This window comes from Amblyomma americanum, chromosome 11, assembly GCF_052857255.1.
Source record: "Amblyomma americanum isolate KBUSLIRL-KWMA chromosome 11, ASM5285725v1, whole genome shotgun sequence".
NCBI classification, from domain to species: Eukaryota; Metazoa; Arthropoda; class Arachnida; order Ixodida; family Ixodidae; genus Amblyomma; species Amblyomma americanum.
The window spans coordinates 71,678,106-71,704,454 of record NC_135507.1 but is presented as its reverse complement, the minus strand read 5'-3'; the positions used below and the strand labels follow the sequence as shown (position 1 = coordinate 71,704,454).

Genomic DNA, 26,349 nt, shown 5'->3' with positions numbered 1-26,349 from the left:
CGCTGCCGTTGTGATCGCTGATGCAGTCCCACAGCGCGCCGTTCTAACGTCGTCGTGCAGCAAAATCCCGCACTTCTCAAACTGCCATATCATGGCATCGCGTGGACCCGTTGTGAACGTCGAACATGCGGCCCGGTGTGCAGCTGTTCGTTTCTTCATCGTAAAGAATGATAGCCATCTTGAATGTAGCCATGAATGAGCGCCAGTCGCTTGCCGGAACTGGAGCACAAATGATGACTGACGAAGCCCTCCATCATAAACTTGTGAAACGTAGTGGCAGTAGTCAAATGTGTCAGAGCCAAAGAGAAACTATGCGTGAATGGCATCAGCTCTTCCGTCGGCTTTGAACACTCCCCGGCGCCGCTGCCGTTCCGAGTGGAGGTGCCGCCTCGATTGAAACAGCGGCCCTTCCATCAACTATCAACGCTCCCTTGAGCGTCGAGCGCGCATAAAAAACCTTGTTGGGCGCTTGAGCTTCCCTTAGAACGCAATTGCGTCATTGGGGCATCGCCATTTATCAGCAACCGTAGTCAGCAGCTACATGTGAGGTGCAAGTTTGCTGCTTATCAATAGCAGTCATCGGCCGCCACCCGCGGGTGCGGGGAGGAGATGCAAGTTCTGCGCGTTGACATAGCAGCTGCTGAAAGCCAGCACCAAGAGCGATGAGATGGAGCCACGCAGCAGAAATGCAACCACGCTGTAGCATGTCTCATATCTCGCTAAACTCGCCTTTACTTATAGTGCAATGTTTTCGTTTTGACTGTAAGTCAACCCCCCCCAGCGTAGGATTTTCAAATTTAAAAAAAAGAGGACGACTTACAATCGTGTAAATATGGCAATATACACACACATAAAACCATATAAGCTCCTGGAGGGGAAGCAGAAATGAGTTTGATTAACACTTCTAAACAACAATCATTGCACCTTCTAGGCAGAATTAGCAAGCCCTAGTATTGAGCCTCTCACCGCTAATATAATCCCATTTTGGTGTTTGCGGTTCAACTCTTTTGCTTGCATTGTATTTGACACTGATGATACATCAGCCGATCCACCAATGCAAAATCAGTTGTGTATGCTCAACAATAAGCCTGATTCCCCTTGTGCATTTCCCGGCTAGCACAGTCTACTGCTACTACAGTCGAACCCGGATATATCGAACCCGCATATTTCGAATTATTGGCTATATCGAACACACAGATTACCCCCTTGAAAATACTATGTAAAAGTATAGGACAATTGCGTAGTATATCGAATTCCATTTTCGTTGGACATTCGATATATCGAACGGCGCGCTGCGCCGCGCCCCTGGAAGGTGCGCTTTTCCCAAAGACATTCGTGTCCGGTCCTGAGAGGTAAACTTTTCCGCAGAGTCAGTCAGCAGGCTCCTCCTCTGCGCATGCGCGGCCGTCGCCTAGCGACGGAGACGGAGAGCCTTTCCCCCGTTCTTGCGCCCCACCGGCGCGAGCTCTCTCGCTCCTCCTCTACCGCCGGCGTGTGCATTGGGCAAGGGCATTGGAGCTCATCGAAGAGAGCGCGCGGCATGGAGACGCGGCAACGTTTCCAAGCCACGCTTCCTGGGAAAAGGGAGAGAGAGAGAGTGAAGGGTCGGCACGGTCGCTCGTGGGCCAGGGGAGACGAGAGAGCCAGAGAGGGCTCAAAAAACGAACATAGCGCCTTCGACGGCCGATCTTTTTCCCCGCTCTCTTCTTTCTTTTCCCTTTGTCGTTCCTTCGCAGCCCCGTTGACTGTCGCTCGAACAGGCTTCGCTCGGACTGCTCCATCTGCACATCGTGCGTGTTGTTGTGCGTACCTCTGTTTCAACGTGCCGTGTGTGATTGCAGTCATCTGGTGAGCTATGGCATCTGCGGACATAAAAAAGAGGAAGAATCTGGACTTTGCAAGAAAGCTTGAAGTAATCCGGCGTGTCGAGAATGGAGAAAAGAAGTCCTCCGTGGCAGACGCATTCGGCATTCCGCGGAGTACTTTAAGTACGTACGTTGTTAAAGAACAAGCAGGACATCAAGCTTAAAGCAGGTGAGGAAAGTCGCTCGGGAGCGTGTCGTGTGCGCCCTGCTGCTTTTGACAAAGTGAAGAAGGCACTCTACACGTGGTTTCTTGAAATCCGAGCGAAAAATATTCCCGTGGATGGCCCGACCTTAATCGAAAAGGCCAAATGGTTTGCTACGGCTCTTGGCGAAGAGAACTTTTGCGGTGGCACTGGATGGCTGCAACGGTTTAAAAACCGCCACGACATTGTAGGAAAGGCCATTTCAGGCGAAAGTGGGGCTGTCAGCAGCCAGGAGATGCAGCAGTGGCTTTCTGAGGAGTGGCCGAAGATCACTGAGAAGTTTTCGCCTGCAGAAATCTTTAATGCAGACGAAACTGGTCTCTTTTGGCAAATGTTGCCGAATAAGACACTCGCTCTTCGTGGAACCACATGCCACGGTGGTAAAATGAGCAAAGTGCGTGTGTCGGTGCTGCTTGCAGCCAACATGGACGGCTCGTGCAAGCTACGGCCATTCGTGATCGGGAAGAGCAAGTCACCGCGCTGCTTCAAGAACTGTAAACAGCTTCCCGTCCGCTACGGCTGTAATAGGAAGGCCTGGATGACACGTCAACTTTTTGTTGAATGGCTGCAGGCTTGGGACGCTGAGTTGGGCAAGTTGGGCCGCCGAGTTTGCCTTCTGGTAGACAACTGTTCGGCCCATCAAACAACTTGCAAGCTGCAGCACATCGAATTGAAGTTTCTCCCGCCGAACACCACAGCGAGACTGCAGCCCCTCGACCAGGGTATCATAAAGGCATTCAAGGTAGGCTATCGGAAGCGACTTATTCAACAGCTCCTCATAAACCTCCGCATGGGAACCGATCTCAAGATTGACCTGCTTGGCGCGATCCAGATGATTACCGGCGCTTGGGGCGACGTGAAGCAGGCCACAGTAGCCAACTGTTTTGGCAAGGCAGGCCTTGAAGTGGCTAGAGATGAATGTCCGGAAGCTTTAGATGACGATGAGTGCTTGGAGGACGCGTTCCGCGACTTGTCCAATTTTTCCGGCACCGTCCCGCCCGAAGTTACTGTTGATGACTTCATTAACGCTGACAGCAAAGTTCAAGCGGTAGCCGACCTCGCTGATGAGGACATTGTGGCCGGAATAGCTGGCGTTCAAGACAGTGATTCCAGCGACAACGAGGGCAACTGTGTTTTTGAAGAAACGCGTCCGTGCACAGCCACTGAACTGGCGTCAGCGTTCAGCCTGATTCGGCGCTGTTGCGGCGAAATGGAAGGCACTGGGCTCTCGCACCTAGACAGTCTCGAGAAGATTGAAACTAGTGTTTTAAACTTCATTTCCCAGAGGAAAAAGCAGCCCAAAATTAGTGATTTTTTTTCCGTGAAATAAAGCGCTTTCATATTGTGTGCACATGCTATGTGATTCGCGGCTGTTCCAATTGGTAAGCCACAATTTTTTATGATCGCGAGTGCTTTTTTGGCCTATATCTGTATATCGAATTTTCGCTATATCGAACTATTTTCCGATCCCCGTCGAATTCGATATATCCGGGTTCGACTGTATATATGGGAGCATAGACAGGAACACTAGCTATTTCTAGAGCCACCAGAGGCTTTGCTAGAGTACCGCACTCCTCCTCTCCATGTCTCCTGATCTGAAGGGTATATGTGGCAGCCGGTGCCAAGTGTGTCCAGTACAGAAATCATCTTTGTGGTGCTAAGTTCATGTGCCCTCGTAACGTAATTATTTCAGGAGATAATTTAAAATGCTGTCCAGTAGTCATTGCTCAAAAAGGCGATATCATGAACCAACACAAGCAACAGGAAACGAGAATGCAGCAACTGGTGCACTTATGCAGGCTCTAGAGGACAGTCCAGTGCTGTTGGAAGGGTGCTGCTCAAAGCAATTGACCTGCTATGGCTTGTTTCACTCTATCTGGAAGCACTTCATGGGCTGTAGTAGCCAACCTTCTAGGCCCTGGTGGCCCGAGACATACGAGCACGACACTCTGGAAATTTTAGGAGTGACTCTAGCCATTTTACAAGGACGATAATGAGCAGAGGAAGGCATGCGCAAAGCCATGCTGATGAGCAAAGGGGTGTGGAAAGAAAGTACAGCGCAAAGGTGAGCCCCAGTCACGTGCTGGGCGTTTGTGTAGCAAAATTGCGCCTGCTGAGTGCATGCACTGCAACGTGTAAGCGTCGATGTTCCCGTCTACCTCACTCCATGGCATGGCCGGAGCACACAGCACAAGTTAAAGAAAAACACATTCGGGGCAAGTGTTCTCCACCAGATTTAGACACTGCGTTTTTGAGAGGGCAGACAGTTCCCGACTTGCAGTTAGGATTCATGTGCAAGGTTTGAATAATCCTTTCTGCTCCTGCTGCTTTTCTCGCTCTACTGTGCACCTGCAGCGTCCTACCCCTGCCCCAGCATCACTCACCGCAGACCAGCATCCCTGTCCGTGCTTGTCCACCAGCTCCACCAGGGTCTGGTCCTCCCAGGGAGTGTATGGGCCCGAGAGGATTTCGTATGCAAAAAAGTTCAGGTAGTGCTCCCGGCACTGATCGTTTGTCCGGCCCGGCATCAGAGTGGCCACCTGGGGGCAGAATTACAACACCCAGATGGGCACAGACAGTTCTGTCCACTGTGATGGTAGAACAAGCTTCCACCTCCCCATCACACTGGGGTCACGTAATGTAGCCAACTATTTTTCTAACTCCGACGTAAGGCGAGGAAAGGAGAGGAGATGGAGTGTAAAAATACAGCAAACTCCCGTTAAGACCAAGTTCTGGATATAAAACCTAAGAATATTAGGTTGGTTTCTCATGGGCTCAGTGCAAAAAAAAAATAAATTCGCTTAAGGCTAAATGCTTCGCAATTTGGTTAAAACAAACTTACGCAGCGACATCGAATGAAACGGCACTCGTGGAGTGCCTGCAAGGCACTCTCAAAGCAAGAATTGATAAAAAAATAAAATAGCTTGCCCGCACAAACACTCAAAGGCATGGGGAAGCTCTGTTGCGGTGATGTGTTCATATATAGGGGAACCATTTCTGCTGTGGGGATGTGTGGGGTAGCAATGTGCAAGATCTCGTCTTTACGCATTCGTCGACTACAGCGTGTTGCCTCTGCCAAACGAAAAGGCATCTACGTGCGGAGTGCACCCGCTAGCTTACATTAGGCTTATCGGGATTCAAAGCTGACTAAAACATGCCAAAGAGATTATGATAGAAATAACATCTTGCCTCATATTGTAACAATGGGCGCTGCGGTATTGAAGAAACAAGGATTTATAATTTTATTTTGCACTAAAAATTATATAAAACAAGCTGTGGCACCATACCCAGCTGTGAAATTTCGTGATTAGCATATCCCAACACATGACCACATTTTGGTAAGCTATCACCGATTCTTATTACACACGTAGTATCTCTTATTGCGACCAAAGCAGAAATCCAGGTCAGAAAATCTGTCCGTTCGTCTGTCTCAAGCCTTAGTTGGCATGCGGCAAGTTGGAGAGAGGGAAATCTCCTCATTTTTAGAGTATAGGGGAGTAGGAGGAAACCAAATAAACCAAACCTCAGACAGCAGGTTTACTGTAGCGCCAAAAAAAAAAAAGCTGAGTGGTTATTAAAGTTGAGTTTCCTCTAAACAGTTGGATAGGAGCCCAATTTTAGCTAGCACGGTGTTGCAGCCGGGGATGCTCCATGCCGTAACCAAAAAATCCCTTACATAAATCTAAACATCCCAATTTGGAGCAATTTTTTCCTGCAGGAGAGTGCATGTGTGTTGTATTTTATGGCGCATAAGCAGCTGTGGCTATCACGCACAAAACACAGGGTTAGTAAGATCTCGCTGCTGGGCTGGCGGACGAGTACTTCATAAAAAAAATTTAAATTTGCTGATGAGGAAATTTCCCTCTTTTACAAATCTAAGTACTCGTGGTAAGTCCACTATTGCATTCTCTCCTAAAAGCAAGCTGAGGTGGAAAGGAACATGTTTGTAGTAAAATATTGTGAAATGCTTTTTTCATATTTTTTTTTAGTTTCCTCCATGAAAATAAAGTATGGTTTACTGTGACCACTTTGCCACATCCATCTAGAAAGAGGATTTTCTTGTTTCATGAGTATGAATATATGTGTTAGATGCCTATGTCCAATGCGAAGGCGACACACGATAACTTCAATAAGGTGTTCTTGTTGTTGGCACTACTTCCATTCACCAAGGATCGGCTTCACCAGCTGCAGTTTGTTGTTGGTTTCATCATTCTATGTAGACTGCCAGTTCAGAAAGTCCCCACATTTCTGCCCGAAATATCCTATAAAATTCTTTTCGACAATTCCTGCTGTTCGTTGCTTTAGTTTAAAGAGCAGGAAGTTGTAAAACATCGCTCATTGCAAGCGAGTTATTTTCTTGAGTGTGCTCAGCCGTGTACTTCATGCAAGGACCGCAAGAGATAAGTTAGTCACCATCATCGCGCGAGGCTGTACATGTTAAAGGAAAAGGTAGGGAAGAATCTGATGAGAAAGCAGAATGCATGCAATGAGAGGTCAAATGAAAAGCAGGATCAAAAGAAAACCAGGATGAAAATTACGTTCAATGAGAACGTATTTTTCGATGGAAACAAGAAAAAAGCACGTAGTAAATAAACCTGCATCTCACACGTGACTTTTATACCTCAGGCAAACGTCAGCTCAATGTGACTACTGCAACTGCACTGAAATTGGCATATCTGTTGCATAGATCGACAATTAAACTTCCGGCAAAACTGGAAGAACATAGAGTGGGGGTGAAGTTTCGCATGTAAGTTGGCTAACGGAAGCTCAAGCCGCCAACATGCAAATAAGCTGACTGGCACAGAGTATGGCACGTTGCTACACAGTAGCATGCAGTGAGGAAAGCATCCCCGGAGACACCCTGAGGCCAAAGACAAATGAAAGACATGATCAAAGGAGAGCATGAGAGAAAATGCGGGATGGAACCGTGCCTTCTTTATTGCTTCTTTCAGTTCTAATAATTCTCGGAAGAAAGCCTAACATCATCAGTAACACAATGTCGTACATCAAAAGCAGTTTTTATCTAACAACGGAGGACCAATAGTGCAAATGCACCATAGGCAATGCGGCGGAAATGTGGGGCTCAGTGCCACAGTCGTGTGGGACTTACCCAGAAATGTTTTTTGCGGCTCGTACGGGAAAAAAGACACGTGGGAAACAGCGCAGTATCGGTAGTGGCAATCATTGTATTCTGAGAAGCCACGGTGTTAGCCATATGAGCAAAGGCTTTCTATGGCTTCTAGACTGTGGCTTTGGCTCTCACTTCTGAGCTAAAACTACTATGAATCCCACCCACCACATAGCAATAGCGAAAACACTACTTTACACAGTCTCAACCAAGAATCTTGTGTGAAGCCTTGGAAGTAACTCGGATAAGCTTGGGTTAGTTTGGAGGAGCGTTGCCCAGCTGTAGACAACGGGAGGGTGACCTTGGCTAAATATAGCATAGCAAAAGCCCATGCAGGAAATAAAACAAATACTGCCACGAATGGGTTTCAAACCCCCATCGCGCGAACAGAGCAGCTTTGCTGGCCACTGAGCGAGGGCACCACGATATTGCCGCAGCTGATCAAGCCTTGTGTTGAACTGCAACACAATCTTAAGCTGTGTATTGCTTATGGCATCATCTTCCTCAACTTCTATCTGCAGCATATATTGATGAGAGCAGCTTAACCTGATTCTAATATCGTCGCCAGATGTGCAAACAACCAAGCAAAGCACAAAGACGCCCAAGCTAAACACATGGTTTCCCACACCTACTCAATTTAACTACGTTAAAATCCTACCACTTCTTAGTACAATGTCCATCTTAGTTTCCATACCCAAAGTTGTTATGGCACTGTCATGTATGGCTTGTCCAAGAAAGTTTTAGTAGACCATAAGTTGCTGCTCCATCCAAGAAATTCAAAACACTGCGGTGCCATTAATTTACAACAGCTAAAGCACATGGTAGACAATGCCATGGCAGCATTATTTTCCACTGAAGGTCACACTGGAGAGAGTGTTAAATATAAAATATCGACACACACTTCTGAAATTTTGAAAACACTGTGCACTTAAAACCAATAATCAATATTTTATCAAGACGTGGCCACAAGGTAGACTACACTGATATTGGTGGGTTTCGCAGCAAGATGGTATTTTATGTGATTTTCAATGACAAATTAAAATTATATATACTTTCCTTGATATTGAAGTGCTCAATGCTTAAAATATGAAGCACAATAACAAGTTTTGGTCAGTAATCAGCCCCTTAACAAGCGCAATGCAACAGCGTCAGATTTCACATCTGTCGTAGCTTCTGTTGCAATGTGTGTACGCCTTTGCGTCAGTTTCTTTGCAACTGTCGGAACATCAACCACCATACTTGGACAGCTAGCTGCAGAGGCAAATATCTACTATGCTGTGACAGTGCCAACATTTGCATAGACCACACTGTTTTCTGATTTTTTGATTTCGATTCTCTATCTAGGTTACTGCCTAGAACCTATGTTTCTCACAACCCAGTGGTCAGATTGTGACGTCGTCACAAGGTCACATGACCTCTCTCGACCAACCATAAATTTAATTTCCCCCGCCACAGTAAGAAGGCTGCGATGACGTCGCAAGCTATCATGACATTTCTCGACCAATCAGGGCAGGTCATGCTGGCGTCGCAAAGGCACATGACTTCGTGTGACTGATCAGCAAATTCTGTGACAGCAGACGTTGGTGTGGCTTTGGTTTGATGACAACTCTAATGCTCTCGCATTAAACAAAAGCGCAACAAATAAGTCCTGCCTTGCTCCAACTTTCACATCCATACAGCTGGATGGCCACAAGGAGCATCATATCTTCTTCCGGTGCCCAGCGGCCGTGCAGTGTCTTCGGATCCAGAGAGCGCTGGTAGTGTCTCATGAGCTGTTTTTTGGTGCGCCAATTCATTATGTGCGCCACCTGCAGAAAGTCGGAAGCACAAATCAATTGGAGTGAAGAAAAAGTATCTCCGTGCCAAGGTTCACTGAGTACACACAACAGACTGACATTTAAATGCAGTGCACGTGACAACCACATACAAAGACTACAAAAGCTACCGCAAACCATTAAATTCAATGAAAATCATCACGGCACAACAGGCTGCACACTTCAGAGATGGAAGGAATTTATTATATGAATATTTCCACAACAATCCACTCAACAGTTTGAAGCACCTTTGGAACACCTATGCAGTTTTCATATTCACCAACGATCTAAGCTCTCAATCCTTAGCTGCTCCAATAAAACTTTCAGGATTAATGTGAGTCACTCTTTCTGCCACTTCAAACAAGATACCATTGCCCAATGTTTATTGCAACAGTGAAAAATGCTGCTGATTTTGCATTACAATGAACATACTGTCAGCCAATTGCTGTAATACTGAAAGACATATGACATGCACAGTGGATATCAAAGAAGAAGTTTACAGGAAGATGCGTATAAGAGTTCAAAGTACAGTTTAGAGCGTATTTGCCCAATTTTTTTTATTCAAGCTGATTTTCATAAGCTAAGTCAAACTTCTAGCCTGAATTTTAATTTTACTGACTGATTTTACATTCTACTCATAAAGGTTCAGCTCTGCAGCTCAGCTAGAGCTTCCATTTATGCAATTTATTATGACAGTGTCTGTAGTAAGATAAAACTTAAAAATGGAGCAGAACCACGTTCGGCAGTGCCCTATACTACTCTGCTACACAATCATAACGGTAAATCAGCTGTTCAATGTTTAACTTCATTAAACATGCCAGGTATCAACATTCTTGAGCTTATCATTCTTTTCTTGTGATTAACTTCTTTTTTAGGCAACAATGAAAAGAAGCTTTACCAATGAACTACTTCTTTTGCTGTGGAGGAATTCTGTGCGGCAGTCCTGATTGTGGGCGGAGCTTCACTGCAGACTTAAGCTGCATCTGACTAAAGAGTATTTTCTTAAAGCATTCCTACTGAAAATTAAATGCACCGTCAAACGCTATAGCTGAGGCCCACTTTCCAGGATTATCCAACACTGCTCAACCATCTAGTGTGCCGAGCAACTCTCATGCCACACAACAGGCATGACAAAAGTTGCTTTAAGCCCTGTATTAAAGCTAGGAGCAGCTGTTCATGTCTTATATGCCCTCCAAAAGCGCAAAAAATCTGTCATTGGAAAAACGCAGAGATAAGCTCTTCAGCTTTTGCGAATATTCAGGAAGCAAAAACTGGAGGAGACATTCAAGGTCTGCCTTAAGAGCATGACATGATAACTTACTTAATGGGTTTAATGCCCATGTATGCAGATTTATAGTCATTTTCTACTTTACATTCATAGATCCCAAGGAGTCCTCATACGGCTTTTTGCACAGTGGTGCATAATTTAAGCAATGTAGGCCTTGCAATGACAAGTACTGCCACCGGTGGGACTTGTGCAACCTAGTTTGCTCTTCCCGAGCAAGCTCTCACCACTAATTGTTAACTGCAACTCACCACGGTAGACAGGTTGTGATGATGCTACAAAGTCATGTGGCTCACCTCGGTAGCTTCTCTACAGAATTTTCATGCATTTTTCACTATGATCAAAGATGCTGACACCGACAACGAACGCCGACGCCAATGCCTGCTTTTCTGCGACATAGGCTCCTTAACGCTATTGCGTTATTATGCTAGTGTTTTATTTCACATGTCTGTACTAACTGCTGCTGGTGTGCATACACTGTGGCATTATCCCTCCTGGGACAAATATTTCTGATATATCGGTTAAATATCTGGTTCTTCAAAATTCGGAATGGTGGTAACTCATGAGGCTGTTTTTGTGAGCAAAAAAGTGCTTCAAACGGAATGCCACGCAACAAGTGAGAAAGAAGGGCAAGACTGGCACAGAACGCATGCAAGTTATGCTCCAGATATTGCATGAAAAGATTGAAAAACATCACCTCAAACAGCACACAAGAAGGAACTGGCTCTGTTGAGTAAATCGAAAGTGCTGTAGAACAGTGGCTTTGTGGCACTGCGACAGAACTTGTGACTAATGCAGAGCAGCTCACATGCTCAAGGCATGCTCATGTGAGGTTTTTCGTTCACAGAGAAGGGGCTTCATACATTGATTGTTATTTCCGTTGAACGAAGTGCACTGCAGTAAATATGGACTGACGCAAAGATTTCGCCGAATGCATTGTTAATTTTTTTTTGAGGACTCCCTTTTGTGGTCAAAGTAACCCAAAAAAAGCGAAAAGAAATTTCTGTGCAATATTTCAGCAGGAGCAGACGAGAAATACACAGCGGAACCTCAATACCTCACAGGATCACGAGCAACATTCATATTTCGACTGGTACAAGAAAAAAAAAATCCGTATGCTGAATCACTGGAAATGCATACAGCAAATCTATTTGTGCATAATGTATGATTGGCAACTGCAACATTGCCAGTGCATGGGCAATGGCGCTATTTGCGGTCACCCCCCTAAGGGCGCAGAGAGTGTTCAAGGCACCCAATGTTCTGTACATTGTACCCAAAAGACTTCAGCCAGCAAACTTCATGAATTCGTATCTACCGAAATTTGTACTAGTCACGATAGTATGTATCATCGAAATTCTACTGCAGAGGAAGAAAAAAATGTACACTCGGCGACATCATCCATAACTATAATTCTACCAAACAGTTAAGATCCATGGTGGTGCACTTGGCAGCCTGGCGCATTGCTCTTTCCACGGCAGCTTCACTCCAGTGCTGGTAGAGCTGGTGCCATCTGTAGCAGCCTCTTGTAGCAAGACAAGCCTAGCAAATTTGTTGTAATATTAATTTTTTTTCTGCCTTGACTTCTTAACGTTGAAAGTTGGCAACTGTGTTAGGAATGTGCCTCAAATAACAAATATGGCTATATTCAACTGCTTGCAAGGAGACGGTGAGTGTTTCTGATCTGTAGCTTCTGCTTCATTCCCAGAAAAAGTTGTCAGTGAGTATAAGAACTGCGAAGACCAAAAGTTACTACACACGAGACAAGATTCGCAGGCGCTCTCTTCGGGTAAAAGATACCCAGCCGCTTCAGCTCGCAATGCAGCCAGTACTGAGACAGCTGCCTCAGTGCTTCCGTAAAAACAGACCAAAGCCATAAGTACCTACTCACAAGGCTGGAGATCCGGCACTCAAAAGGAATGAGAGCTGAGAGTTTGTGCCACCATACTGCCTAGCCTAGCCAAACCTCCTCTGTTTCAATGCCTGCCACATTGTCATAGCATCTGCGTTCGTTTACTCGCAGCATCGTGGCGCCACTAACGCATAGAACAGATGCGGTGTAGCACAGTTTGCTCAATAGCTGGGGTGCTCAGCTAACAGCTGAGCCAAAGTACAGTATGAACCTGGCCGCAGCGGATGCGTTTTGATGGAGGCGAAACGCAGAAGGCGCCCGTATGTAGTGCACTGCACATTAAAGGTCTGAAGTAATCTCCCGTCCTTCACTACAGCACCTCTTTCTTCTTTCACCCCTTCCTTCTTCTCTTCCCTCCCAGCACGGTTGAGGTGTCCACAGGGAAGGCAGACAGTTACCACGCCTTTGATTTAAAAAAAAAAGGCTAGCAAATCGGGGTGCCTAAGGAAGGGTAGAAAAAGAAGGTATGATTTGGCAAAACCAGCTTCTCTGGCGGCCGCCTAGTTAGAGGAGGCATCGGCTTAGGCATTGACCCTGAACTGCGAAACACCAAGAGTTGCCATACTGATTGTGTAGTTGCACCACGCAAGCAATAGAAACCAGTACATGCCTCGAACCAGTTAACGCTTTCCCTGTCGCTGTAGCGGCTGACCAGCATCTTCAGCTGTTCGTCCTCCTCAGCGGAGAAGGGGCCGGAGTTGATGCGCACTGCGTGGTGCCTGAAGTAGTGCACCGCGCACTGGAATGCACTGCGCCCAGTATTCAACTCCTCTGCCACCTGTGAGACACACACAATGAGCTTTCACAGTTCACACTCTGTCAGAGTGAGGAGAAAGCTCTACACCACAACCCAATGCACTGGGGTACAGCAGTGCAACAAAAAACACTGAGAGCTAATTCAGTTGCTGCATGCATTGTTTTGTTTATGGGGGTTTTAATGTCCAAAATCGACTAAGGCTATGAGACACACCATAGTGAAGGACTCCAAAAATTTAGACCACCTGAGGTTCTTTCATGCGCACCGACATTGCACAGTACATGGGTCCTTAGAATTCTGCATACAATGAAATTCAAATCGCCACTACCGGGATCAAGAATGCGTTTTTGGTGTGTTGTTGTTTAGAGCCAATGACAATCTGCTGAACTCGCCTTGAGGTCTCAACCCTGCTGTGCGGCCTAAGAAAGAAGGAACAGTCAGAATGCACGCTTTAACATAGGATGTAGTTAGCCAAAATTGACTAAAATTTAATTGGGATTTTTTTAAATGGCTGAGAGGACACAGAATTTTCCTTTACACGGTAGTGAAAAGTCGGTAATCAGCACCCACTACTTGCATTCAGTATAAATTATTAGCTGGCCACAAGGCGCATTGACTAGTAGAGGGCCCGCAAGAAATTTCGTCCGCCTTCGGCGAAATTGTGCCACACAGGGCATTTTTATGATCCACCCTCACAATAACAAAGCGAGCACAAAGAATTGAACCTGCGAAACTCATGCCGACATTATCCAAAACACCCCATCCTCTGAGCCATCATGTTGCTAGCAGTGACTCCAACAATTGCCTCTAAACGACTTTCAAGGAGAGCTGGCAAGATCATGAGAATTCATCTCCCCCTGACCTCGCCAGCGGCAGATGCACACCTATACACACCTGATCCCAGCAGTGCTCATCATACTTGGCGGCCAGTCGACATAGTTGGTCCTCTTCTGACTGAGTCCAGGGGCCCTGGGTGAGGCGTACGTCCAAGAGGTGACGCCAGCGCATTTCGCAGTCAACTGCAGTACGGTTACGATGCATGTCCACAGCCGCAATGCGCACCCAATCCACGGGCCGTGTCGACACCTCCAGCAGCTCCACCAGGCTCAGGTTGCGCATCTCGTACACCTGCACTCGTTGCATCAAGCACAAATACACTCGGGCTTGGCTGCGAGGCAGGGGCAGGTTCACGTAAACTTAGCAACTTTTTTTTCTGCAGTGTTCATTGCCTCAGGTTATAAAAAGAAAATGGTTATATAAATATTATAGGTAGGATTAGATCTCTCTTGTCGATACATATAAAAATTATGCTATAACACGTTTCTATAAAACACATTTTTCTGCTTAAACCTTAATTATTGTCATTTAGTTTTGAGAACAGCATGTTTTTCAAACCTACACTACATTCACTTCCTCCAAACGAAGTACGTCTGACACATCTACAATAAACGAAATGAATCTACTACCAGAAACTTTTTCTGTATATCTCACATAATAAAAATAATTGATCAATACAAATACAGTCTCAAAGTGAAATCTAAATCTGAGGTACACAGAAACCAATCTAATCCTCAAACTATCACACTACTGCACCGTAAAACAATGCATTATCCAAGAGGATATCCAGACGAATGGGTTAGGCCTACGAACTGTCTCAGTTCCGGCAAACAACAGCTGTGCTATATGCTAACTTCAGTGTTAAATAATTACATAATGAATGACATAAATATATATGCTCTCTGTTAATGCAAAATTCAATTTATCTTATTGTGTAAATAGTCTGTGTATATTACCTCTCCCCCTATCCTCTCTTCCTTTCCCCTGACCTTTTTCCTTTCATTTCTCCATTCTGCCTACTATCCATTACTTCCGCTGCCCCAGCTCAGGTGCTTCACCACCGATGGCAGATGCCGGGGCTAGCAAAAATCTTTTCCTTCCTCTTTATTATTATTTTAATAACATCACTTACTGCTACTATTGTTCGATGTATGATATGTACTGTAAATTTTTTTGCTTGTCTTTCTCCATTGTCTTCGCACTAGTTTGTATGCCAGTCCTGCAATGTGTGCTATCTCATGTAGTCTTGATTTATATTATATACCCGCTGCTGTTATAACGACTAGGTCAGCAGTCAGCCAAGCTGCCAAAGGGCAGCTTTTTGCTTGCAGCCCTTTTATGTACCAGTGCATACATAAAAAAAAGATTTCATTTGATTTGAATGAAACAAGCGGCATATGGTTATACAAATCAATAAGCTTTCATGCATCTGCATCTAAACAAGTCTATGATACGTAGACCACTGGTGTGGTCCCTGCATCCAAGGATCTAGAGATGTGAATGGCCCTTCGCGACCATGGTTAAGTTTCTTCAGCGGTTCCATGTTCTTTGAGCCAAAATAAAAGATTATACACTTGTTCTATCCTGCACAAGTGGCAACAGTAAGCAAGAGCAAGCTGAAACGCTGCCTGTTATTCAAATACAGTCAGGCCCACATATAATGGCCGCAGTTATACGAGAGGGGTGCTGCCGCCAAAATATTCATCAGGGCAATGACACTGCATCTCAGATAAACAGTCGTGGCCACACCACACAGTCTGAGCGAACACTAGGAGCACCATTAACTTGCCCGTTTCCCTCCCGCAGTCGTAAAACACACGCTTCCCTCAAGCCCAGAAGGTAAAGAGTGTCCATCCCCACCCCCAAGAAAGAAAAGACTCTGTAATCACCATTTGGAAGTTAACGGTGATGTAACTTAGCCCCTGAAATGCGCAGCATGACCTGACGTCACTGCAGCTTATTATTGGCGAAAACAACCAGCAGCTTGATAGCTGTGTTTCAGTTTTGTCCTTTTCTATGTTACTAAAGCTCCTCTTTGTCACTGAGACACTAGATCGCAACAATAGAGGCAAAATTAATTTTGCCCTCTGTGTTCGTTTACACCTGCCGGGCAGACCAGGAGGGGCACTGCCATCACAAGAAATTACTCCTGGAAATGCACTCCCGGCCATTGGTGAAAATAAATGGTTTTGACGTGTTGCTACATAGTGCAGCTCCAATTTGATTGTGGCAATATGTTTCCTTCACTTATTAAAAAGAATGAGTGACTATTCCATAAGCAGCACACCTCTGAGTTACTGCAGGCACAACAGATCTCTACAACTGCTTCGATCTGCTGGTTAAGGCCATCGGGGAAGCACTCCCATGGATCAAATGCCCATGTGAGTGATATAAAGGGAAGGGGCCAATTCGCACTGCAGCTATTCATGCCTTGCAACCAGCTGCAGCACCGGCTGATCGAACTCAACAAAAGTTCCCAGCCACATTGCTCCGACAGATTGTATGCCCCTGCATTAGTTCTACATTTTACATTCGTTCATCAAGTTGTGTCCCATCACTAAAGAACCACTGGTGAGCTGTTTTACACACCACATGTGCTACTGAAGTCTGCTTATAGTAATTTCAGGAAAGTGTGGTGAATCATGAAAACGATAATGATAGGCGTAATGTTAAAGAGACAGGAAAAGAGAACAGTGGGTTTGGGAACAAGAGTGGGTTAGCGATACCCTAGTTGAAATCAAGAAGAGAAAATGGGCATGGGCAGGGCCTGTAATACAGACAACACATATTTGTTAGCCCCTTAGGGTAACAATGCGCTGGCCATGGAAGATAAGCGTAGTGCGGGTGACAAAGAGCCTGGTGGGTGGATATGTGGTTAGGAAAAAGAAACACATTAAATGGAGAGATATGGGAGAGGCCTTAGCCCTGGAGTGGGCATAGTCAGGTTGCTGCTGCTGATGACGATGAATTGGAGGTTAGTGGGAGAGCCCTTTATCCTGCAGCAGACACAGTTGCTGATGATTATTACTAAGTGAAGGCACTGAAAGTAACAGTTTGAACACCATTATTCCCAGATACTGAGTGAGCAAAGAAATGATGGCCTACAGGAGCATCGCAGGTCCTTACCCTCACACCTTGTAATAAATTATGACTTTTTAATGCGATAGTGTTATAAGCCTCATTGTAAAAAATGCAGAGAATTCGCTGACTGTCTGGAAAGAGGTGATGTCACCAGGCCAAAGCATTCCCATTGGCAAATGAAAGCTGGGGGCAAGATGTCACTTCCAATAAATGCATCTGCAACTGTGGGTGTTATCACATTGCGAACACATAGTTCACTTAGGTGTCTCTGTGAATTTTTCTCGTCAAGCCATATCCACATCAAAACCAATCGAGAAATAGCAAGTCTTATACATACACCTACTGGTTAAAAATTCAGACGATACAAATTGCGCTGATATGAATCTCAAGGGGTCGCGAAAAAATTCATATGCACAAGCATGAAAAATGCCTTCACACAGATCAGTTTACAGCTGCCGGAATTTATTCACCGCTGTATGGCCACAGCTCGCTACTCGTGGTGCGTACCGCATGACGTTCGTGACGTCGGCAATGTGCGGGCCGCACGAACCGCCGATCGATCACTGCATGCGGTGCGTGCTGCACGATTAAAGATAGCGACGTCGGCAATGTGTGGGCTGCAGACTGCCGCTCAATGCATGGTCCTGGTGCATGGTGCGCGATTAGCGATCGCGACATCTGCGATGTGCGGGCCACAGACTGCCGTCATTGCATGCTTACGGTGCATGCTACGGGATTAGTGACCACGACGTCTGCGATGTGCGGGCTGTGCGCACCGACGATCACTGCTTGTGATGCGTGCTGCGTGATTAGCGATCGCGAAGTCGGCGATGTGCAGACCACATGGACTGCCGATCACTGCTTGCGGTTCATGCTGCGCGATTTGATCGCGACGTCAGCGATCAGTGCAATTCGTGCTCGAGCGTGCAGAAAGAAAGGGTTCTGCACATTGCACACAATGCACTCAGGCCGGGAAATTTTACAAATTTGTATCATTGCGAAATTCACATCAACCGTGTTCATGTCACCAATTAAGATCCTACTGTATTTCGCAATTGGTTACTGGTATATATACAGCTGAACCTCGTTATAACGAAGCAAAGGAGTCTGGCAATTACATTCATTATAGCCATATATGTTCATTATAGTGTGTGTAGAAGGAGCTCCAAGGGGAAATTCCATCATAGCTTCATTATATCCATTATCTTGTTATAAGCAGTTTCGTTATACGAGGTTCTACCGTACACTGAACTACCACATCCTCACAAAACAAAAATTACGAGGGCATTTTTGCAGTAATTTAATGTAAATAGCTGGATTCGGCTCTTACAGGTGTTAAGCAGCTCAATTCGACCATTTTATTCTGAATATTTCGCTTCAGCCGACCTTTCCTTCCTCCACAAAGGAAGGAATTCATGAGCACAGCCTTCTACTGCTTTTGATAATTTTGCAACCTGAGAAGTAATCTAACTAGGAGGCAGATTTAACTTCAGCCACTCATGAAGCACCTAACCGATTTCATACAAACCGAGCTAGGTTCGCAAAGTGAGCCTCTCATCCTTGCAGCCTGCTCAGCAGTATGCATGCCTGTTTTGCTATTCCTTTTATTCATGAAATTAAAAAATAATGAACCAAATAATATTCTTCTGATGTTGCCTGAAGAATATTCGTAAGTATGTAATCCAGGGCTTTGCAGCTTGAATGTTTTTTTTTGCATACTTCTTGAATGTTTCTGGCAGGCATGCAGGCCTCCTCCCATCCTAAAATAGGCACACCCATCTTAAGCGTGCGCTTTGGCAGTGCACCAAATGCTTTAAAACATGAGTCCTCAATAATTTAGCCCCAGGAAGCGACCCCCCTATCTGCCCAGGCTTGTGTATCATGCTGCCTATAATGCACGCAAAAAGGAGAAAGCATGACACACAGCTCTCCTCTTCCTTTTCCCCCTGCACACAAAAAAAACAGAAATTCAGGTAATAATGACTGGCTCTATACTGTGCTGTAAGCATTTATGGTATGATTAATGCTAAAATAAAGTGATTAAAGCTAAGGTAGCGTTCGACCCAGGCATCGATTCTTTGCTCGGGAAGCCCAAAAGCAACCCAAGCAGCACAAAGGTTGCGCAGAGCCCAGCTCACCTAAACTCTGCCACTCTAGGCGCAGCACCAACGATGAACCTCTCCTTGGGCAGTATGTTTCACAGCAGCTGCCATGATGGACTGTGCTATATTCCTCTGCTCTTGAAACAATGTCCCTCGTCCTTTCACTGTTACCAGCCTCCAGATAGCTCCTGTGACAACCAACCTCCCATTACACTTTCCTATGAGCTCGCCATACCCTCTTCCTTCCATGCTAACCCTCCCCTTTCCAAGGAAACTATTCTTCGCATGGCTACCGCCCACCAGTTGCACCTTCTTTCAATCTTGCCATATACTCTTCCTTCCACAGTAACCACCGTCCAATTGGGGATTCCTCCACTCTTATGATACCCTCCGCTTTCCACAGTAACTGTTCTCCGGATGATTCTGGTGGCAACACTCCCACCAATTACAGCAACTGCTACGACTGCTACTGCTACTATTACGTGAAACACAGGAACAAGCACTTAACAGCTGTAGCTATAAAAATTCAAATCGGAGAGAGTGCGACAGTACAAGATTATAGGCTGGGTAGCCACCTAGAAAGTGAAAAATAACATATAGAAAATAAAAAGCAAAAGAATGAAAGAAGCAAGGATGAAAGGGAGGCAGAGAGGATACAAGAGAGTGGCCACAGATGACGCTGCCTGCTGACTTCCCTACCCGTGAGCACTTCAAGAAATGCTGCAAGAGACAAAATTCCATTTATTTCCAGAAGGCTGGCTCCAGCAGCATTTGTTTGCACTGGGCATGAGATATGAGATAAATGGATTTTCTTCTTTAAGATTGCGTCTGGGGCGCTCAGGCAGAACCACTGTAAAGCGGCTAGTTTTGGATCTTGCAACTTTTCTTTTAGGGCTAATATAAAAAGCTTCATAAACAGTAGCGTGCTACTACCATTTCGGCCAGCTTTCAAATTCACTTACTTTTAAAGCAAATATTTAAAAAGTTTGCAAGTCTAAACCAATGAACCAGCATTGCAGAACAACAAATGCTGCAGACTAGTCCACACGACCGTCAACAGCACTGCATTGTTTACACTTGCCTAGGGCACTTCCTTCTTTGTTAAAATCTTCGTTACGCTGAGATGACACGTGTAGTATATGCCTATATCCCTTTCAGGCACCAATTAAATGTGCTGAAAGGAAAATCTTTTTTTTTGTATAAATCATGACCAAAAAGAAATGAAGTACAAAAAATTATGCAAAAATTTTCCCATTTGAACGTATTTTCTGCTCAAACATCAAAACTGCAACATTTGCTTGCCTTTTTTAACTGATTGTTACATATGACAGCTAGAGAAAAATTCAGCATTTCCAGCATAGAAAGTGGCTTTTAGATGTGCAGCCTTTACGTTCACGACGTTGTGTAATTAACGAGTTCAAAAGTTGGGACCAATGTTTGCTTCCATCATAGCCAGCGCTTAAAGTATGGCTCAATCGAACGGGTCTTGAGTGATCTGAGCGCAGGTGGAGAGGAAGAGAAGAGAGAAAGCACCTTGCAGCCTGTTTTACCCACCATTTTTACAAAAAAGAGAAATCATTTTTAAAGGTTGTTGTTCACTCAATTTATGTCAGACTTCAAGCAAACTATCCCCATGCTCTACCAGTGTGCTGATTGTTTCGCAGCCTTGGAGCTGAGCGGCTAGCTCTGAAATGACTCTTGGCATGCGCGCATAGGTTTCCCTTTTTCATCCCTTTTACGTACTGCTGCCACTTCATACTGTTCTCCGTCTTGGGTTTTATAAAACATTGTAATGACTCCTGAAAACTTGAGCAAAATTTTCAAAACAATACAGAAAAAATGTTCTGACCATCAAGAATGAAAGCATAAAAAATGGTTTCTTGCTTCAGGTTCAGCAGCCTACATTCTAGCATGGGAACTCCCAGATCCCTTTTCAATACTGGTGGGGGTCTAAGACCGTCCAAGACACCCATGACCTTAGGCACTGATCATAGCGCACTGTTTTTTAGCACCGGCTTAGCGTAGTGGCGGTTTTTTGTGACCATCTGTGAGCCTTCATTGCTCGTTCAGCCGCGCTTCTTTGGAGGTGCTTAACCATTCGCTATTTTTATGAACAACACTTCAGCACCCGAGTAGTCCACCATTCCCCCGTAGAAGCAGTTTTCAACACCTGTAAGCAAGGCCATTTCGTACCACACTTGCCCCAAGAAAATGGCGCATAGTGGGCAGAAAACTCTGCTTTGATCTTTTCTAGGCGTCATGTCCACGTTTGTGAATGCGCCGCTTTTTCTTGGTCAGGGAAAGTGAAAATTGGCATGAAGTTTACACATTACCATATTGACACATTCCTAAAGGTAAACTGCATCATTCACAACCATTTGAAATGATAGGATGCCAAAATAAAAGCAATTTACTCGCCCTGCTAAAGAATGTCGTGATGACCATCTTTTCTTATTAACAAACATATTCAAAATGGTAAGGGTGCAGAATTCTAAGGTTGCGTCCACATATGTGGACACAGCACCTGAAGATATGCATACTATAATGATGCTCTATAAGGCACTTGCTGTAGTGGAAACACCTCAAGAATGAATCGGCAATGCATCTCAAAAGAGGCCCTTTGGCCAATGGCACCGATTGATTAACACGACCTCCTGGTTAATTCATAGCCATATCGCCTACCGAGCTAGCATGACAGGGGATTCAAACGGTGTGATTTGGAACTGACCCCAAGTTAACCATGACGTTGAAAGAATCGGTCAACGTCACTGGCTCGACGGCCTTCTTTGAGGGGCATTTACCGCATCGTTATCGAGTTATATCTGATTGTAGCTACTAAGCAACCATCGCACGATCCTCCCGCCTTAAAATTCTCAATCAATGCATTGGGCACTGACTGCGTATGCAGTGAACATCAAAAGAAAATCTAAATTTGTGACAGAATGACTGAAAACTGAACCTGGCAACATTTAAAGCTAGAACTTTATCCAGTGAGGCTAGCCTAGCAGTGCTGTCCAAGAAACTAGCAGGTATTATTGGGATTCCACCGGGCTTAGTGAGGCGTATACAATACCAAGCGGCGGGCATATATACGGTGCTATCGTGGATCAGCAGACAGATGAGAACTAGGTGTGGGATTCCTCATCAATCAGGACATAGCTGGCAATTTGAATTTCTAAAGTATTAAAGAAGGGTGGCAAGATATTGTAATTATGCTTAATAAGAGGTACAAGCTAAAGGTTGTGTAGGCCTATGCACGTACATCCAGCCAAGGTGGCCAGATTGTTGAAAGCTTCTATGAAGACATGAAATCGGCAATTAACAAAGTAAAATCACAGTATATTGTACCAATGGGCGACTTCAATGTGAAGGTAGGCAAGAAGCAGGTTGGAAACGAAGCAGTAAGCAACTATGGCATAGGCAACAGGCATAGGAGGGCTAAGAGAGTTCTCAGAAAAGAGTCAATTATGGATCATGAATACCTTAATGAGAGGACTGAAAGCAGACATGAAAAAGCCCAAATGGTCAGGCTAAAAATGAAATAGACTTCATACTATGTGCTCACCCTAGCATCCCCAGTCAACCACGAAGAACCGTGGTACGTCCGATTAAGATATGAATCTCCAGCGCGAGGTGAGGATGTCCGTAGAGCATCCCTGCGGACGTCCATATCCGGATATAAGCATTGAAGATTCAGAGTATGTATGATGGACACTTGTTATCGAATGCCTGGCAGATATCCGCAGACGGACACCGTACGGGTATCCGTGAATATCCCTTTAGGAATTTGAGCTTACATCACATATGTATTTCGTTTTCCTCAGACAATAAATTTAAAAAATATTTTATTTTGCAAATGACAAAACTCAGCCAATCAAATTTCCATACCAGCAGTTAGTTTAATATTGTGTTCATACGAAAGAACCTGGATATAATTGCATGACTTTCTGGCACCAGTGCTCAATAATTAATGCCCTTTTCTTCTCCAGCATTCCGCCGATATAAACGAGGCATGCAGCGATGCAGCCTTCCATCAAAGCTAAAACTCCTTCCAGGGGCCGCAGCAGAACGATAGCGGCAATAGGCCTAAAGGTTGATCCAATCCGTCAATCAGCAGTTCCGGCATGGTCTTTGTTGTCTTTGCGTCGTTTTTCGTTGCGATGTGCTTCCCTCAGTCTTTATTTTTGCTACACAGTGCAGTCTGTTTGTTGTGTGGTTGCTTGGCCGCGCTGGAAATGTGATGTGTCAGCTATACACTCGACAACGCATTCTCCTGTGCCTGAATCTCTCGTGAAATCAAACTGATCCCTTGTTGAGACGCCGACGCTTTGTTGCTTCGCATGAAAGAAGTGGCCTCGTGTTATCACTTGCGAGGTAAGTAACTGTGCTCGAAAATTGCTTTGAGGATGTTGCTGTGGGACGAGTGAAGCGCTGCAACACAATTACACTCTGTTGCACAACTTGTTTGTGCTGGAGTGTAAGTTACAATTACGATGTGGTAGCCGCCGCAAACGTGTTTGCCCGCATTCGCGAGCCTACCACGAAGCTCCAGAAGCCAGAGCGTCGAGCCTGTCTCTTGCCCTTCAACTGCAATAAGACAAGCGCGGAAAGAATAATATTTATTACTGCCTTTGCGGTGCAGATTTGGCCAGAGTGTGGAGTGTACTGGTGCCTAAATAACGCCATATCATGAAAAGCTCAGTTAAGTTGAAAATAATGTAAAAGTTGTCTACCTATACAGTTTATCGACGTGTTTCAATGTTAGGCTTGTCGAATGGATGTTTCCAAACATCTACAGCACGGTACTTTGCAACTGCACAGTACTTCGCAATGTGCAGTAGCATTGTTTAGGAGAGCTGAAGTGTGCTGTGAAATTTGCAAACATCAATCACGCATTCTTGTCTTATCGCTGCGCACCGAGTGCAGTCAGTTCATACATTGTATTGGTACAGCTTTGTCAAACATGTTCATGCCCACAGGGTTCAATGCTGATAGAGGTAGCAGTACCATATATGGAACACCTAGAGCTACATGTCCCTGGATTGTGAGCAGACCTTTCTCCCTTACTCTGGCAGAGCTGTGGATCATCAAATATACTGTTAGTGCTGGATGCTTGGTTTATCAGTTAACCTTGTGGGCAGGGTAGTGTGAACAAAGAACATGTTTTGCTACGTCATGGGTATCTAACGTTATGTTAACAAAGTACGGTACAAGTTGCTTTCTCATATTTTATTTCCTTGGCCATGCAGTGTAGATGTGCCTGACCTATGACCTATACAAATCCTGCAGTGTAAAGCAGCAGCCTGCAGGTAAGTTTGAACTCCATTGCAAGTTTCCTCCCCTCATGCAATCGACACTTTCTTTTTCTTTGCTCTGTGCAGTGTAATTGTACAGTGATAAAATATTTCAGGATCATTAGGGGAAATGAATGCTATTTTAGTAATATATAGGGAAACATAAGCGTGGTATTATCTTTTCTAATGCAACTGGTTGGAAAAAAATTGCCTGCTCGTGTTTTTCCACCCCTTTTCAGACCTTTACAACCGGAAGGTAACATACCTCTGCAAGCTGCAGTTGGCACTGTGGCATTGTAGACTACTACCACGATTTTGTTTTGTGTGCTATATGCATTGTAAATGCTTCTGTACCTCTTATCACGTCACTGAGTTGCATTAGTATGTTGCGGCAAGGCTGGGTTAAAATTATGAAATTCTCTTGGTATTGTCTTTCACTTAACTTTTCACTTGCAGTATCCCGCACTTAAAAAATTGGCTGAACCTTTTAGTAGCAGTATTGTGTTTGTGTTTTCATTTGTTTTTCAGAGCATCCCTTTACCAAGTTCAACCATGAAAGTACTGTCTGCTCACAGTAACTCTTCCTATAGCATGAATCTTCTGCGGCAATGACCAGCTTGAATAATTCTTCTTGAAGATTGAAAGCAGATTTAATGTCATTAATAAAATTGCCTTCAAACTGATATTTTGCTTAGTGGCCATTTCCTCATAGAGGCATGCATATCTGGCAAATGATGGACATATGCTGATTGTAGCCAGTAATATGTCTGGCAGTTCCCATGGACTTGTACAAAAGCACACAGAATGCCCGAAATCAAAGCCTGTGGGAACTGCCACATATATTACTGGCTGCAATCACCAAGGACTGCTTTATGAAAGCTCAGAAGGCATGAAATGCGAACTGCCTCATTAAAAACGCGGGGGATATCTGGATCGGATGTCAGTGGGAGATTGTTCCAGTTACATATGTGCCTCCGGTGGACTTCCGTGGAAGATCCGTCAGAGAGAAGGATCTTCCACGGATATTCATATCTCCAAAACGGGACGTATATCATATGTCCGTTGGATGTACTGTGGTTGATTGGGTCGTGCAGGATGTGGAGGTCTTCAGAAAGATGCAATGTAGCCAACCCAGAATGGTAAGGTCTCGTATTAGCTTAGACTTGAAGAGGAATGGAAGAAATTAATGAAGTGGAAGCCCATTAACTAGTTAGTGGTAAAAGGAAAAGTAGAGGAATTCAGAATGTTGCTGCAGAACAGATATTCAGTTTTGACCGAGCAGGACGATCTTAACATTCAAACCATGAATGATAATCTCACAGCTACCATCGCAGTGTGCAGTAGATGTAGGCTGTAGGATGGTTCCACGCAATACCGGCAAGCGATCTCAGGAAACTAAAGAGCTGATTAAGGACCGTCAGAGCATAAAAGCATCTAAGCCTACAGACAGAAAAGAACTGGCAGAGATAAAAAAGTTTATAGTTATGTGCAAGGTAGCCAACATAAAGAAGTTCAAAATAGAGAGAATTGAGCATGCTCTAAAGAATGGACATGGCCTAAAAGCGGTGAAAAGGAAACTATGCATAGGTAAAAACCAGATGTATGCATTTAGAGACAAAGATGGCAATGCCATTAGCAATATGAATAAGAAGGAGTAACCAAACAGTTCTACAAAAATCTATAGAGTAGCTAATGAGATTAGTATGTTAATGAGACAGGCAGTAGCAGTTAGCAATGGGAAATCCCACCATTAACGAAACAGGAAGTGAAGAAAGCCTTAGGAGCAATGCAAAGGGGAAAAGCAGCTGGTGAGGATCAGGCAACAGCAGATCTGTTGAAGGACAGAGGGGAGATTATGCTGAAAAACTAGACGACTGTATACGCAACACCTTATGACCTCAACCGTACCAGAACCTTCGAAAAACACAAGCATAATCTTAATTCATAAGAAACGAAACAACAAGGACTTAAAAAAAATTGAGCGATCAGCTTACTGTCCATTGCCTACAAGGTATTTACTAAGGTATTTACGAGGCCCAGATTGGGAACAGTTGGGGATAAGAGTTAATGGAGA

At 44.7% G+C, this 26,349-nt stretch overlaps 1 protein-coding gene across 1 annotated transcript in view; it reads right to left on the bottom strand.

Moving 5' to 3' along the window:
* The window catches only part of LOC144111510 (uncharacterized), an 84,595-nt gene that overhangs the window by 25,956 nt on the left and 32,290 nt on the right, over window positions 1-26,349 (bottom strand). Inside the window, exons 5-8 of the mRNA XM_077644834.1 lie at window positions 13,856-14,089; window positions 12,815-12,982; window positions 8,849-9,004; window positions 4,453-4,608 (exon numbers count right to left, since the gene is read on the bottom strand). Of these exons, the coding sequence (XP_077500960.1) occupies window positions 4,453-4,608; window positions 8,849-9,004; window positions 12,815-12,982; window positions 13,856-14,089 (714 nt within the window). The remainder of the gene's footprint in view (window positions 1-4,452; window positions 4,609-8,848; window positions 9,005-12,814; window positions 12,983-13,855; window positions 14,090-26,349) is intronic.